The following is a 15036-nucleotide window of genomic DNA, read 5'->3' as shown; positions in this document are numbered from 1 at the left end:
CCGAAAAGGAATTCTAAACCTAGCCTAAACCGCAGAGTAGATAACTGTAGTGACTGATGCATTCCTCTCTTGCTCTCAGACAGACAGGCACATCTGCCTCTCTCTCTCTTTGACCTTTATTTATTCTTTCATGCTGAAGCAGCAGCAGTGTGTGTGTGTGTGTGTGTGTGTGTGTGTGTGTGTAATAGTAGGAGTGTGTGTTTGTCTGCTTCTACAGTCAAAAGTTACCCCCACTCTTTTTCTGGGGTTTATTTGTATGTCTGTGTGTGGTTGGCGTGATTGTTTGTGTGCAGACGTTTGCGTCTAAAGTGTCATCTTCATTACTGATGAAATAGACAGCCCCGTCTGTGAATGCTGATGAGTCATCCTAAACCCCAGAGACGAGACAGTTGCACCTCACACACACAGCTTCACAGACCCTGCATTAGCTGGCCTTCTTCGTAGGATCTAAATGGTCTCTCAGACTGACTTAAGCAAAGACAGTTTACACATTTTTAGGCAATATTAGCTGTGGTTGCATGGATAATAACTCCTCATCCCAATTAAAATCACTCTGATTAGAGATTCTGACGGAACTGTTTACATGGTGAAAAATAGATGGGTCTTTAAGAGCTAAAAACACTTAATCAGACTCTAACTTTATGCCATGTAAACGGTGGCTCTGTCCAGACGAAGCACCATGCTGATCTGCTGGAAATGTAGCAGAAGAAGAAGAAAGTATATATTTAGTCCAACTGAACTGAAAGTGGTACATTGACAATATTATTTTACTTTTGGATGGATTATCAAGAGTTTAAAACACCCTCTCAAACAGACTTTGCCGGTCATGGTGTTGGACTATTCTGAGTTGAATATTAGGGTGCATGTAAATACAGATAGAGAGCTGTTCCAACCCTAAAGATCAGTCAAAAATCCTCCAAAATTAAGAAGTAGATTCAACCAAGAGAAACAGCAGATGTTGGTAGGAAGACACAGACACTGTTTTATTTACACTGAAATGCATTTGATAATATTGTTTCCCAAACTGGCATGTCGTTCTTTAATATTTACTTGGATAGAATGGAGGAAAATACAGGGAAATGAATGGCAAGTTGTGATCTCTGTTACTTCCTATTGAATGTTTGTTGTAAGCAACATCTTCCAGTAGATCTATGCTGTAATGTGTTGTAAATCAATACATTTATGTCGGACATAAGCAACTTAATGCATGAGCACCATGTTTAATATAATCAGACTGCATAAATCATTCATTAGATGCTGACATGCACTGCTCGCTCACTGTCAGCCAGGCGTTGGAGTTTATTTGCTGCCTGTCCATGGCCTCACAGCGCCATCTGTCCATCTGTGAGTCTGTCTGTTTGCAAGTGTCAATGGCAGGTCTACCCACACTATGTCTTTTCGTATAATCTATGTGACTGGCTGTCGCTGACCCTGCATGACCTCCAGCTGTGTGTCATGACAACGGGACACTGACAAATGTCAGAGCAGATATTGGCTTCCTCCATCTCCTAAGCCTCTCCCTTGGGTAGGAACCCACCCACACAGCCTGGACACACACTGCAGAGGAGAAGCACTGAGAGAAGATAATGTGTCTGTCTTTCCATCTGTCTGCTTGTCTGCATGTCTGTCCAGTGTATTGACCCTGGGGATATCAAGTAAAAGGGCACGGTAACCACCAAGAGGGGAGAACACAGACACACAACAGGGAGGATGATAGTTGAGGTCACGTAAAAGCTCTCTGTGTCTTGTTGAAGTATATATAATTAGGAAGAGGATAGCAGCGTGCTGATTGGGGGCAGCAACGGGGTGTGTTGCTGTGTTATTTTGGAGCATGCTGTGTTAAGCAGGGTGTTAATGGAAGATGTTTGAGACATGAGTGTGCGTGGTGAGGTGAGGGACAAGAAACGTGCCATGTTTGGGTTATTTTCAAGTGTGTTATGTTTTTGAGGAGCGTGTGAGCTGAGCGTTGGTTTGCGTGGTGCCAGAGCGTGTTTTGATGATTCCGAAGGAGATGTTGAAGTGTGACTGTTTTTGCATATGTGTGACGGGGTGAGTGTGTGTCTGTGTGTGTGTCTGTGTGTGCATGTGTTTCCTCCCAGGCCGTTCCACCTCCCCAGCAAACTGCCTCTGCTGCATGCATAATTAACCAGGATGACTGGGGAGGTAAACACACAGGGAGACGTTCCATCCCTCCACTTTATATGCCTCCATTTATGTCTGTGTTGGTGTGAGTCTGTGCATGTTTGTGCATGGGTGTGTGTGTTTGTTTGAGTCAGACAGACAGGGAGAAGGAAAAGATTTGAGGCGAAAATGCTTCGGAGATGATGGAACCAGAGAGCTGTCTGTTTCTCCTTTTGTGTGTATGTGCATGCATGTTGCTCATGTCAGTGTGTCTGTGTGTGTGGAGAGAAAGAAGATAAATCCCATCTCAAGCTGCCTCTGAAGATGATGCGATGAAAGAGAGGGAGAGAGGATAAAAAAAGAATGAAGGGGGACTGTAACCAGTCACATCTCTGCGCATTACGAACCATCCAGCGGAACAATCAGATTCACCCTCCTCTCCTCCTTCACTATTCGCTCACTCCCTTAAACTCCTTTTTCTCCTGTCCTTTTTGTGACAATATTTTTACTATATATATACATTATGCTGAGATTTGGAAATTTTCTGTCTCCAATGATTTCCGTTTTTGTCAAATAACATGAATAAGAAATGGGCAGACACAATCCTGATGTCACACTGGGGTATGACCAAAACCATGTTTTTACAAGACAACAGCATGGAAAGGTCTATTTCGTATGATATTTTGAATTATATACCCTACATATAAAAGGTATTTAGCATATTTTTGGTCATTTTCTCCATTTAACCCTATATCGCCAAACGTATCATATTTGATACAAGAGTTTTTAAGCCCTCTACATGGTCAGTGTGATATTTTTTGTCTTTAAAAACCTCATGTATACAATTAGGTACATGCAATACACAGATAATCCACCAGGGGGGAGGAATGCATTCACCTGAGGCCTTTCCAGTGACACTACAAGGCTGTCATTAATGAAGAAGAAGGCAGAACTTCACCAATTTAAAAGGAATGACCAATTTGTCAGACGTTTGTGTTATATTATGTTTTTGTTTGTTCAAAATTAATAATATTTGAGCACTGAGACCTGATGTATCAAATATGCCACAAAATTGAAACTCATACCTGGAAATTGATATTCAAAAGAAAATGTTGGGGTTGTTCAGAAGGACCAATAAAATTCCCCAGTTTCAACGAACTTGAATTTTCTGTCAATGATTTAATGGTTCAGGCTTTACAGGGTTAATTAAACATGCAACAAAATATTAATAAATGAAAGTCCTTTTCAGCATCAGTTCCAATTAGAATATGGCATATTTGGCTCTTTAACCAATATGGCTCTTTAACAGTTGACCTTTTTGTAGATGCATGCCAAACTGAATACAATTCTAACTTATACTATAATTAATGTGTGGAAATCTAGCGACAAGAAACGCTCACATAGATATGGTTATATGAGCAATAACAAAACAAAAACACTGCTGCATTATGGTTTGTGAAACAGTAACTAAATGACAAAAATATGGCCATAAAGAATGTGATTTTGAGCCAATGACTAATTAAACAACCATAACAAAGAATTTTTGGAATAATGCAATGAAATATATGTGATAGTGCACAGCTGAGATTGAGCGTTAAGGTTTAAAGATCTCTAATAGCAGTAGCTGGTTATGAAACAGCTGCCTTGATAAGAGTTGAAGTGGGCGGGCAGCGAGGTAATCAGTCACACATCCAGCAGCTCGCATTTGTCTTTGAAGGTAAAGCATTTGGTTAATTATGGAGCCCGTTGTAAAATCGCAGGCATTCTACCATTTTGCATGCATATGTCCCTGTTTGTGTTATGCATGTGCATGTGTATGTGGCGACTGCTGCAGCTCATATTTCCCTGGAGCCTAGGTTGTAAAGCCCGCACAGTAAATCATCTATCCTTCTCTGTCCTCTGCACCCCCTTCCTCTTCAAACTTATCATTCTATCACTCTTTCCCTCGCTCACATCCCCCACTCTCAATCTCTCACCCAGCTTCGACCGAATCTTTCTCTCGGTTCTCCCATTAGACCCCCAGTGCCTTGTTGTCTTCGTTTTGTTTCCATTCACTTCTCCAGTCGAAGCACAGGACCAGAGATAGAGAGAGATTAGTAAAAAAGAGAGATGGTGAAGAGAAAGATGAGAGTAGGGAAGTGAAAAGGTCTTAGCACAGATAACATTGTGTGAGAGGCAGAAGCAGGCTGTCAATTTAGTAGGAAGTGGGAAGGGAAGAAAGAAACTAAGAAAGAAACTGAAAACTAAAGGGAAGGAATGGTGAGAAAGATGAAAACACACACAGACAAGAACACAGCAAGGCAATGTGGGTGTGTTGTTGTGTGTGTGTGTGTGTGTGTTTGTGTGTGTGTGTATAAAGGAAAGACAGACTCAGAGCGATATGTGTGTTTTTCTTCATCCTTCCTTCTCTGTGCTCAAGCAGTTGCAAAATCAATGCTCGCTCTCCCTAATAAACAGACAGACAGAGAGACAGATCAACAGCAAGGATTGTGCGATCTCAGCATGTATCCTACATCCTCTCTCCTCTCTGACCCTTACTGAGGCAGGGAGCAATGCGACGTGACGTGGTGCATCTACAAATACAGCAGTCAGTGGGCTCCACAATGCCAGGGCTCTCTGTGGAAAGACAGGAGTGGAAGGAGGAGGTGCAGCGTGGAGGTGGAGGAGAAACGTGATTGGAATGTAGACGCCACATACATGTGTGTGTGTGTGTGTGTGTGTGTGTGTGTGTGTGTGTGTGTGTGCGTAAGTAAGGAAAGAGAAGATGGAAGGCGGAGTGAAGTAAATTGATTGGGGAAAGGGGCTTTTTTGGTTTGCTTTGCTTTGTTTTAGAGCGAGGCACACAAACAGTGAGAAATCCAATTAATTATTTTTCAGTATAGGCTGATGTAGGAAAAAGCAGAGATGGCAGAAACACATGCACAAGAAGAAGCATGGCATCAAAACACTGGATCCCAAAAGTGATGCATGCCTAAATCCATCCTCTGTGCTGTGCTTGGGAAGCTTGGTCTGGCAGAATCCCACCCCTTGTCCCCTATAAGCATCTTATTTAGGTCATTGTGTAAACAAGTATCTCCTCACACACACACATACACACACACACACACACACACATATCACAGTGGGTGAAGCAGTCCTAGGCTGCAGGCAGAGAGATAGGAAGGTAGGAGGGAGGACATAGAATCTCCAGGGGAATCTATAGGTGTGTATTTGTCTGTGTGTTTGTATGCTGGTGTGTGTATTTAAGGGGCTGCCAAAAGCTGTGAACTTCAATACATAAACATAAACAGACCTACACACACTCACAAACTCATGCACATGCAAGAATGAATGCACACAATATTCACACACAGCCTTGTCTCCTTGCGTGTGCGCACATACACACACACACACTCACCCAGTGCGTTTCGGAGATGAATAATGCTACTGTGCGTCTGGTGGGATGCACCGCTGTCCCTGGGGCGGGTTGAATGCCGGGATATTGTGCGAGAACTGGCTGACAAACACACACACACACACACACACACACACACAATAACACAAACACGCACAAGCTCAGCGTTCTGTCTCCAGGTGACTGTGTTCCTTTTATAGAGCTTGAGCGCTCTCCACCCCTTCTCTCTTCCTTTCTTTTCATTTGTATGAACGCAAAAACAACACACTCACATTAACAAATACATGTACAGGTAGGCAAAAGATTACAGACAAACATTACCATTTGCACTCACATACTTGAACATACACATCAAACACAATACACACAGGCACACTCTGTGACGCTGCTACCAGTGTACTCAAAGCAAGCTTGCAAACACGCATTGTAATGTTCCCCCTTGGAGGAAATTGAAGTTTTCATCTGTGCAGGAGGAGACGGAAAAGAGGGTTAATTTGAACTTTGCATGAAAACACTGCTTCAAAGGCAAAAATATCATTTCAAATTGTTTAGGTTATATATATATATATATATGTATATATATATATATATATATATATATATATATATATATATATATATATATATATATATATATATATATATTGCATGCAGTGGTTAGAAAAGACATGCTATGTTTAGAGATCACACGCTGCAAAACTGTTATGAATTATGGATAGTAGAAAAACAGCACTAAAATGCTCACTTGCCATAGGGTAAATGTAGTCGTTAGTAAGCACGCGTAAGTAAGCAGCTCATCTTATTAATCAGCAGTCACCTTATTGTTGTAGCCCATATTCACCCGAGTCCATTCATAAACCATCTCATACAGATGCCCAATTGAAATGGTAATTTTTTACAATAAAGATTGATCCCACACAACGCTATCTGGCAAAATGTTCTTTCATAGACCTGTCACTCAGAGTAATAGATGCTGCATCATATGTCTATCCCTCCATTTTGAGAGGCAGATCCTGGAGCCCAAACCACCGTAGATTAATTATTTTTTGCGTGCACATACACATAAGTATGAGCTTCTTCAAATCTATGCAACAGATAAACAAGTATTTGTGCTGTGAGCAGTTCAAATATATATTTATTGTTGTTCTTGTGTCCTGTCTGGTATCTTTGGAACATTATCAAGTCCTGGCAATATCTACTATTGATGTGCAGATGTGTGTTTTTCTTTTGTGTGACTGAAATTTGCTTTAAATTTGAAATGATTTTAGTAGAGTTGGTTATCACATATGAAAAAAGAGAAATTGCAGAATGGATGAATTCTAAGCTCCAAAACGCTAACCCTTACATTTTCTCTCTGTTTTCTCCTGCTTGTCCCTCTCCCCCTGTCCTCAGAACCCTAACCCCCCTCCCCCTTTCCCATCTCACCTCACCTCCCCCTCCCTGCTCTGGCTACAGACAGAGAGAGTTATGCAGTCCTTCCGTGAGCGCAGCGGTGGTTACCACAGCAACCAACCCTGCTACCAGCAGGAACCCCATGAATTATCCCGCCTGGAGACCTACCGGCAACACCCGCATCATCCCCACCCCCAGCACCCACACCCAGGCCCTGGACCACATCCTGGCCCAGGTCCAGGGCATGCTAGGCCAGGTTATGAGGCTCATCAACTGGCGAATCCAACTAACTTGCCCTCAGCTGGAGGACCAGGGGGACCCAAGGACTGTTACAGCCAGCAAGCTTATGCTGGATATCCAGGCAACGGTGGAGGGAATGGGAGTGGAAGTGGGGGCTCAGCACCCCAACAAGCAAAGAAACCATACAGAGGGAGCAAAGTGCCCCCACCAAACCCTGGTCAGCACCTGCAGGGTCCTGGGGGCTACAGTAATCACATGGGCCCTGGGAATTATTCAGCCCAGTATATGAGTGAGGGGCACCTCCAGCAGAAATGGGAAGACTCTGCTCAGTTAGCACAGTATGACCAGGAGATGGTGGGACGTATGGAGGCTGGCGGTACACCTGCACCTGGCTCATCCCAGTACATGGACCAGAATATGCTAGGTCACTCTCAGACCCAGTGCCACCAGCCCTCCACCCCTGCCTATACAAGCCCCCATCACCAGCCCCACCCAACTAACCCTTCACCCTCCCCTCTCATGTACCCCCAGAGTCACATGCACTACCCTCAGCACTCGCCCTCACCCTCACCATACATGGAAAAATGCAACCCTATGCCTCACTGTTACAAAGGTTATAACATGCCCCCCAATTCCCAGTACAGCAGACAAATGAGCAGCCACAGCAATCTGAAGCAGGGGGGTTACAGGACAACACAGAACAGTTATGGCTACCAGCAGCCTACCTCCAGAGGTTATGAGCAGCAGCCCCCTTTACAGGCCATGACCAACCCCCAAGAAGCCCACCCTAAATACCAACACTACAGCCAAACCCAACAAAACTACTGTCTCTCAGAACTGTCTGTCAGATCACCAGAGCAGTATTATCAGACCTGTAGCCCCTCCTCAAGTCATTCTCCTGCACGTTCTGTAGGCCGTTCCCCGTCATACAGCTCAACCCCTTCACCCCTCATGACAAATCCAGAGTCCTTCCAATATGCCCAACCTCCCATGACCCCAGGAGCAGCCTCATCTTCATCATCCTCCTCAGGTGGAATGCAGGAGCAGGGGAATACCAACGCTATGTTAATGCCCCCACGTTCTCATCCATCACCCAATGTGTCCCATGCTGCTCCCCACAGCTATACTACAACACCGCAGATTCCGACCATGAAGGAACGCTTTTCAGAAAAGCTTCTATCAAATCCCAGCTTGTGGAGCCTAAATGCCCTCACCTCTCAGGTAGAGAATATTTCTAATAATGTCCAACAGCTACTGCTCTCTGAGGCCCTGGTGGCAAACAAAAAAGGTGGTAAGCGCAGCAGTGGAGGGAGCAACAGCAGTGCAGGTAGTGGAGTATCCTCTAAAAAGGGTGATGAGTATAAAAGTCCTCCATACTCAGATGGCAGTGGTGGTAGTATTGGTGGAGGCCCCATGCAAGACCCTTATTCTACTCCACAGCATCAGCCACTGCCCATGGAACTCCATGAAGGAGGCTACTCAAGCAGCAGTGATGAACAACTGGAAAGAGGCTATTACTACTGTGGCCAAGGCAGGAGTCCAGCACAGGCCCCAAACAACACACACCTCAGCCTGGACACAGCTTCTTCATGTTCCATAACATCTCCAGATGATATGTCCACCAGATCTGGAGACTCAGGTCTACACAACCTTACTCCTGACCCAACTAGATGTCAGTCAGTGCAAGGGGGGGATGGTATGAGTACTCCAGTGAAGAGCATAGGTGATGAGCGATCTCCTACAAGCATTACAATCCCAAGTCCACTGAAACAAGAAGGTGATTCTCCATCAGATATCCAACATATCAATGAGCCCGTCAAAGAGAACTTTGAAGAATCAGCCTGGACAGAGAAATCAACGGATAAAGAGGAGGTGACAACAGAAAAAACCTCAGAACTTGAGATAGACTCAGATACAACTAAATGTACAGAGAAGTTGGAGAATTGGACAGAGGATGAAAAAAGATCAGCTCTCTATAGCAATGTAAACAAAGAAGTGACTGAAAAAGACTATTGCTATGACGACACACTATACCAAGGGGTCCAGAGCAAATATGACCCTGAGGCAAGAGACTCAGTTGAACAGTCTCCATCTGCGCTATCTGATTCCAGCCATAAGGAACACTTAGGCCATGGGATGAAATCAGAGGCATTCAAATCTGAGTCGCCAACTGCTTCTGAAAGCTCAGTAAAAACATTGCCTTTTATATCTAGGGGTGACCTTGAACATGATCAATATTCCACTGAGAAGGAGGACAGCTCAGAAAACACATCTCCAACCCCTCAAGTTGAGGCATTGGATGAGAGCAACACAGACAAAAAAGACAGCAGAGATGGGGAAGATGAAGAGGAGGGAGGGGAGGAGAGAGAAGAAGAGGCTGATGAAGAGGAGGAAGACACACAAAAACAACAGCCACACACTCTCTCTCCTCCTCCATCTGCAGAGGATAGGGAGGAACTTGGGGAGGGGGAAACGGTCGGTCAGTCACTGACTGAGGAGCACTTGAATAATAGAGAAGGGCTAGAGAAGGCTTCTGGAGAACTCTGTAGTAGGACAGAGAGTCTGAGTACTGACCTCCATACTGACAAGGAGTTTGCAGGGGCACCCGCTCATCCAAATGCAGCAGCAGCAACAGCAGCAGCGGCAGATGCTACTGCAAGAGTTTCAGCTATTGGAGACACGGCTCCTCAGCCTCAGTCTGCCATGCCAGTCTTCTCATCTCTAAATGACAAAGCAACACCTCCAGCTCAGGCCAGGGATCATATTGATCACAGTGATGCTAAAGTGCTGGAGCCAGACTCTCCTCAGCTGCCAGGAAAGTCAATACTTCCCTCAGCCCCCTCCTGGGCAGACACTCCACCCTCTCCTAAGAAAGGTGATGAGGACATGGAGCCAGGCATCAGCTGTGCCAGTGCTGTGACCCCCTTGGCCAAGACAGAGCCTGTGGTCCCATCTGCTCAGCCAAGGGCATTTGGACGTAAGCATGCCAGGGGCAGAAGGAGAATCATGCATTCAGGTTTGGGGATAAGACGCCAGTTAAGCTTGGAGACAGAAGGAGAAAAAGAAGAGGAAGCAGCCCCTTCACCTACACAGAAACCCTGTATGCCTCCAAGCAAAACTGTACTATTCTCAGATCAAATGGACCTTGCTCATCAGGAATCTATTGTCAGTCAGACTCCCAAAATGATAAATGATGGATTTCGTTCAAGAATGTGCACACGCTCATTCAATGCCCCGGATTTACCACCAAAAGATAAGCCTCATGTGAAAAGAAAACCAGGCCCAAAACCAGGATCTAAGCCCGGGCCCAAACCAGGTCCAAAACCTGGACCAAAACCAGGTCCAAAACCTGGTGCAAAGCCAGGACCTAAACCAGGTCCCAAGCCTGGCCTAAAACCTGGGCCAAAACCTGGACCTAAATCAGGACCAAAACCAGGACCAAAACCTGTGCCAATTGTACCAGAGGTGCCACCAAAAATTGAGCATCCTGTGAAACGAAAGCCAGGACCAAAACCTGGACCAAAACCTGGAGTAAAACCTGGAACAAAACCAGCATTAAAGCCAGGTCCAAAACCAGGACCTAAACCTGGACCTAAACCTGGAGATACTTTGTCTCCCTCTGACATTGTACCCATAAAGGCCCCAGTGGGTCGACCTAAAGGCTCAGTTTCTAAAGCAAAAATAGTACAAGAAGAAAACATCCAACCACTTACAATATCACAAAGTAGGCGAAAGAAGAGCCTTAAACCAACAATATCGCAGGGAAACCAGGACGTTAAACCAGAAAACTTAGAAGAAAAAGAAGCCAACCGTGAAATAAAAGCACCACAGAGGGAAAGTAAGAACATGGTCCTTAGATCCAGAAAACCTTCACAGGAAAAAATATCAAAAGAAAAAGGAAAGATAAATGGGGAAGATATTGTAACTCCGATTCCAGAAGAAACTAAAGTCACTGGTGTTTCTCTGAAACTAGAGGAGACCTTACCTGCAGTACAGACTCTCGTAGCAATCACTAATGAAGTTAAAGAGACAGACATTTCAGCAGATACCCCCGAGCAACATACACCTCTTGCCCCAACACTCTCAGATGGACAACCTGAGGAAAAGACATTGCAAACATTAAAAAGAAAATCCAGCCCGGAGCCCTCTACTATGCCAGTAAAGAAAAAACGGGGCCCAAAGCCTAAACCAAAACGCTTACCACCTCAACCTCCAGTGGTGGAAGAAGTTGTTCCTACACCTAAAGAGACAACTGTTCGGGTCTCCAAAAGAAAGCGAGGGGTACCCAAAAAATCCTCCGTGAGCAGTTCCCCAGCCAAAGAAACCCCTCCCCATAATATTGAAACTGACATAACTAGTGATGTGCCCGTCGTACCTCCCCACTGCCCCACCAAAACAAAAGTTCTTCCTCCTCGTAAAGGCAGGGGCAGAAATATGAGGCCATGGTGCAGAAAATCACATCTCCCAGCTCAAAGAAACATCTAATTCCCCAGACAGACAGCAATCTGATAGATGATGCGACACCAAAGGCTTTGTCTCAGCAAGCCTTAAAAGTAGATGATATGCTCATAAATAGTACTGAGATTATAGAAGAAGAAGTGAAAAGCACAGAGTCTAAACAAGAGGTAAGGAAAGAACAGGAAGGGGCAGTGACAAAAGAGGAGGTGACACAAGACAGCAAAAAGCATGAGGTGAAACAAGTGGCATCAACACAAGAGATGGACAGACAAGAAGTTGAAGAAGAGGTTGTAAATAAGGAAGAAGTGAAACAGGAAAACATTAAATCAACCACACAGCAGAATGTTGGAAAGGATAAGGTTTGGAGTTCAAAAGAGGCACCAGTAGAGGTCAGGGCTTCAGGAGAGTGGACAAAACAGGCCTCAGCAGATGTATCTACTACAGCTATAAAATCTGCCAGAACTAAAAGGAAGAGATGGGCCATGGTGGAGAGTACAGATGCTTCAGTGGTTGCTCTGGAAGCAGGGAGCTTAATAGTCACAACACCGAGGCTAGCCAAACAGAGGGCCATTAAAAACAACCATGAGATGCACCTAAAACAGAGAAGGAAGAAGAGAAAAAGCCAAGCATCCGTTGAAGAAACAGAGTCAGACACTAAGGCCAATATTGAGATGAACATTGAAATGACAGAGGAACAACCGCAGGAGATTGTAGAAGAGAAGGTAGAGGTAGATGTGGAGGCAGAGTCAGCAGTACCTCCGCCTACAATCCCAGATGAGATCATAGAGTCCTCCCTGGTTAGCAGCACAGAACTCCTCCAGAAACCTAAGAGAGGCAGAAAACCATCAACAAGTCAAAGCAAGGGGAAACGAGGAAAACCTTCATTAGAGCAAGTTCCTGGCAAGCAAATAAAGATCCACAAAAAGCCCGGCCCAAAGCCGGGGATGAAGGATGCCATTGAGGTTATTGAGGCTGTAATAAGGGCTGCAGGGTGTGAACAAGCTGAAAAAGAGGAAAAAGAAAAAGAGGAAAGGGAACGCAAGGAAAAAGATGAGACGGAAAAAGATGAGACGGAAAAAGATGAGACATGCACTGTGGGTCCTGTAGTGACAATAACAGAGAAACGGACTGAAATCATAACTGTGAAAAGAATCAGACGTAAACCAGTCCAACAAAACTCCAAACTGTCTTTCTGTCCGTATGTGCGGCTCAACAACTCTAGAGACTTTTCCTCTTGGTGTGCTGTAGTCAACAGGCCGGAGGATGCACTAGTATTTCAGAGACGAAGAAAAAAGGGCATACTTAGAATGAGGAATCCTTTTACAGTTGCGAAAGTAGTGCCACACACTGCAGCCATGCTGCAGGGACCCTTAGTAAATAAAGAACTGATCGAAAGGTGTCTCAATTGTTGCCTGTGTGGAAAGCCAGCAAATTACAGAGACCTGGGTGATTTGTGTGGACCCTACTATACAGAAGATGGCATTCCACGGAAGATTTTGACAAGCAGTCACACAGAGTCCACCAGGGAAATCCCAGAGAAGGCCAATAATAGTGATAGTAGTACAAGTGAAGAACCCAGCAGCTCCTCAAAGGATAAGGGAGAGGGCAGCACAGAAAAGGAGGGCAATACAGAGTCATCCGCTCAAGAAGGCAGTAGTAACAGGCAACACCACTGGCGCTATCGGCGGGCAGAAAGAACAGAAAGAGTGGCTCGGGAAGGTGGTCCACGACGATTAACCCTCAGAGAGAGATTCCAGAGGATAAAGCAGCTCCAGGCCACCAGGCCAGGGACCAGTGACCAAGAGGACAATGACAGCATGTTCCAAAGGCTACAAATGGAGGCAGAGGCTAAGGAGCACTGGGCCCATGAAAACTGCACCATCTGGACCAAGGGGATAATTATGGTAGCGGGGAGGTTATACGGACTGAAAGAAGCTGCCAAGAGCTCAGCCCAAACGGTATGATAGCAATACTAGGAGTGAATGCATGCTTATGGAAGTTAAGACTGAGAACTTTTAGAATATGGGCAGTTTCTTTGAGAAATTGCAGTCAACTTTCAACATTTTTCTAATTTTTTTTACTCAGTCCCTATGTGTCTCTACTGGTCAATTTGTTTGTTTTGTTATTGATGTTTGTCCATATGTCTGTTTGTTTGACTAACCCCAGAGCTGCTACAAGTGCCAGATTGTGGGGGCGTCCCTCAGCTGCTGTTGGAGAGGCTGCTCTCATAAATACCACTATGTCTGCGCCAAAGAGATAGGTAAGAGACCACAGCAAGAGAGGAAGGAAGCAACAACAGATGAAAAGAGAAGCAAAAGCCACGGAGAGGGAGGAGAAATGTGGAGGGAAATTGGGAACAGGAAATTGAACGTAGGTTGAGAGGGCAATAGGGGAGGGGAACAAATAGGGCAGGTAAAGAAAGAAAATGAAAGGAGAGGAAAGAAAGAGATGGGATGTGGGTAAAATGAGAGAAGGAAAATGCATCAAGACGCAACGTTATTGAGTGAAAGAGGAAATGTCTGCGGGAGCTAGGGGAGAGCAAAAGAGAAAAGGTGGGAGGGAAATTGGGTATGTATAAAGGGGTTGATGTGAGGAAAGTGGGACCCTGGAGTGTAGAAGGGAAGAAAGAGGAGATAGAGGGAGGAGGTTGTGTGTACAGTACGTGCATTATTGACCACAACCCCTGTGGTTCCATCCATCCATCCTACCGTCTGGGGATTGAATGTGCATGTGCGTGTGCCTTCCTGCCTGAATGCTCCCCTAAATGCTTCCCTGCGCGCTCTTTTAACCATGTTGCATATTCACATTCCCCTCAGTGTTCCTGGTCATTTTTGTCGATCTAAGTGTGTCTGTGTGTCAGCACATGTGTTGTGTGGCTTTCCCTTGTATTACCTCATGCCAAGGAGGTACAGTGTGGATTAGAAAGCCTGCCACGTCTGCCGAGCCAGCACAGGGAGCAGAGCGAGGCCCTTTTTAATCCTGCTGAGTGCACCAGCCATATCTGACTGCCTGCCTGCCTGCATCGCAACTCATCCACTCAGTCTCCCCTTTTCCTCTGTTGGCTCTCTCTCTTTCTCTATTTCTTTGTGTTTCGTTCTTGCTCATTTTTCATTTTAACCCGGCCTCTTTGTCATTTATCTGGGGTTTTCTTGTGGGGTTGCAGGGGTTGGTGTATGTGTGCGCGCCTTATGCCATGTCTTTCACTTGCTGTTATCGTCTATCTACATGTTGTATCTTACGCTCTCTTCTTTTTCTTTGGCCTTCTGCTACTTTTTAGGCTGCACATTCCATGAAGATGACTTCTCCATCAAATGTCCAAAACACGAGGTAAGGCTTCAGAGGATCGTAGCATTATTTTATATCACACATTTTATCAGTGACTATTTATATGCACAAAATGTTGGGTTTTTTTTGCTCTTATTCTGCACATT

General features: G+C 45.0%; 1 protein-coding gene across 1 annotated transcript in view; it reads left to right on the top strand.

Annotated features, from left to right (window-relative positions):
• The window catches only part of rai1 (retinoic acid induced 1), a 59583-nt gene that overhangs the window by 39837 nt on the left and 4710 nt on the right, over window positions 1-15036 (top strand). The window contains 4 exon segments of the mRNA XM_030141629.1: window positions 6908-11567; window positions 11570-13563; window positions 13772-13865; window positions 14883-14932. Coding sequence (XP_029997489.1) covers window positions 6983-11567; window positions 11570-13563; window positions 13772-13865; window positions 14883-14932 — 6723 coding nt within the window. The 5' untranslated portion in view covers window positions 6908-6982.

This window comes from Sphaeramia orbicularis, chromosome 8 (genome assembly GCF_902148855.1).
Source record: "Sphaeramia orbicularis chromosome 8, fSphaOr1.1, whole genome shotgun sequence".
Taxonomy (NCBI): Eukaryota; Metazoa; Chordata; class Actinopteri; order Kurtiformes; family Apogonidae; genus Sphaeramia; species Sphaeramia orbicularis.
The sequence above is the reverse complement of the archived record's forward strand: the minus strand, read 5'-3'. Positions and strand labels throughout refer to the sequence as shown.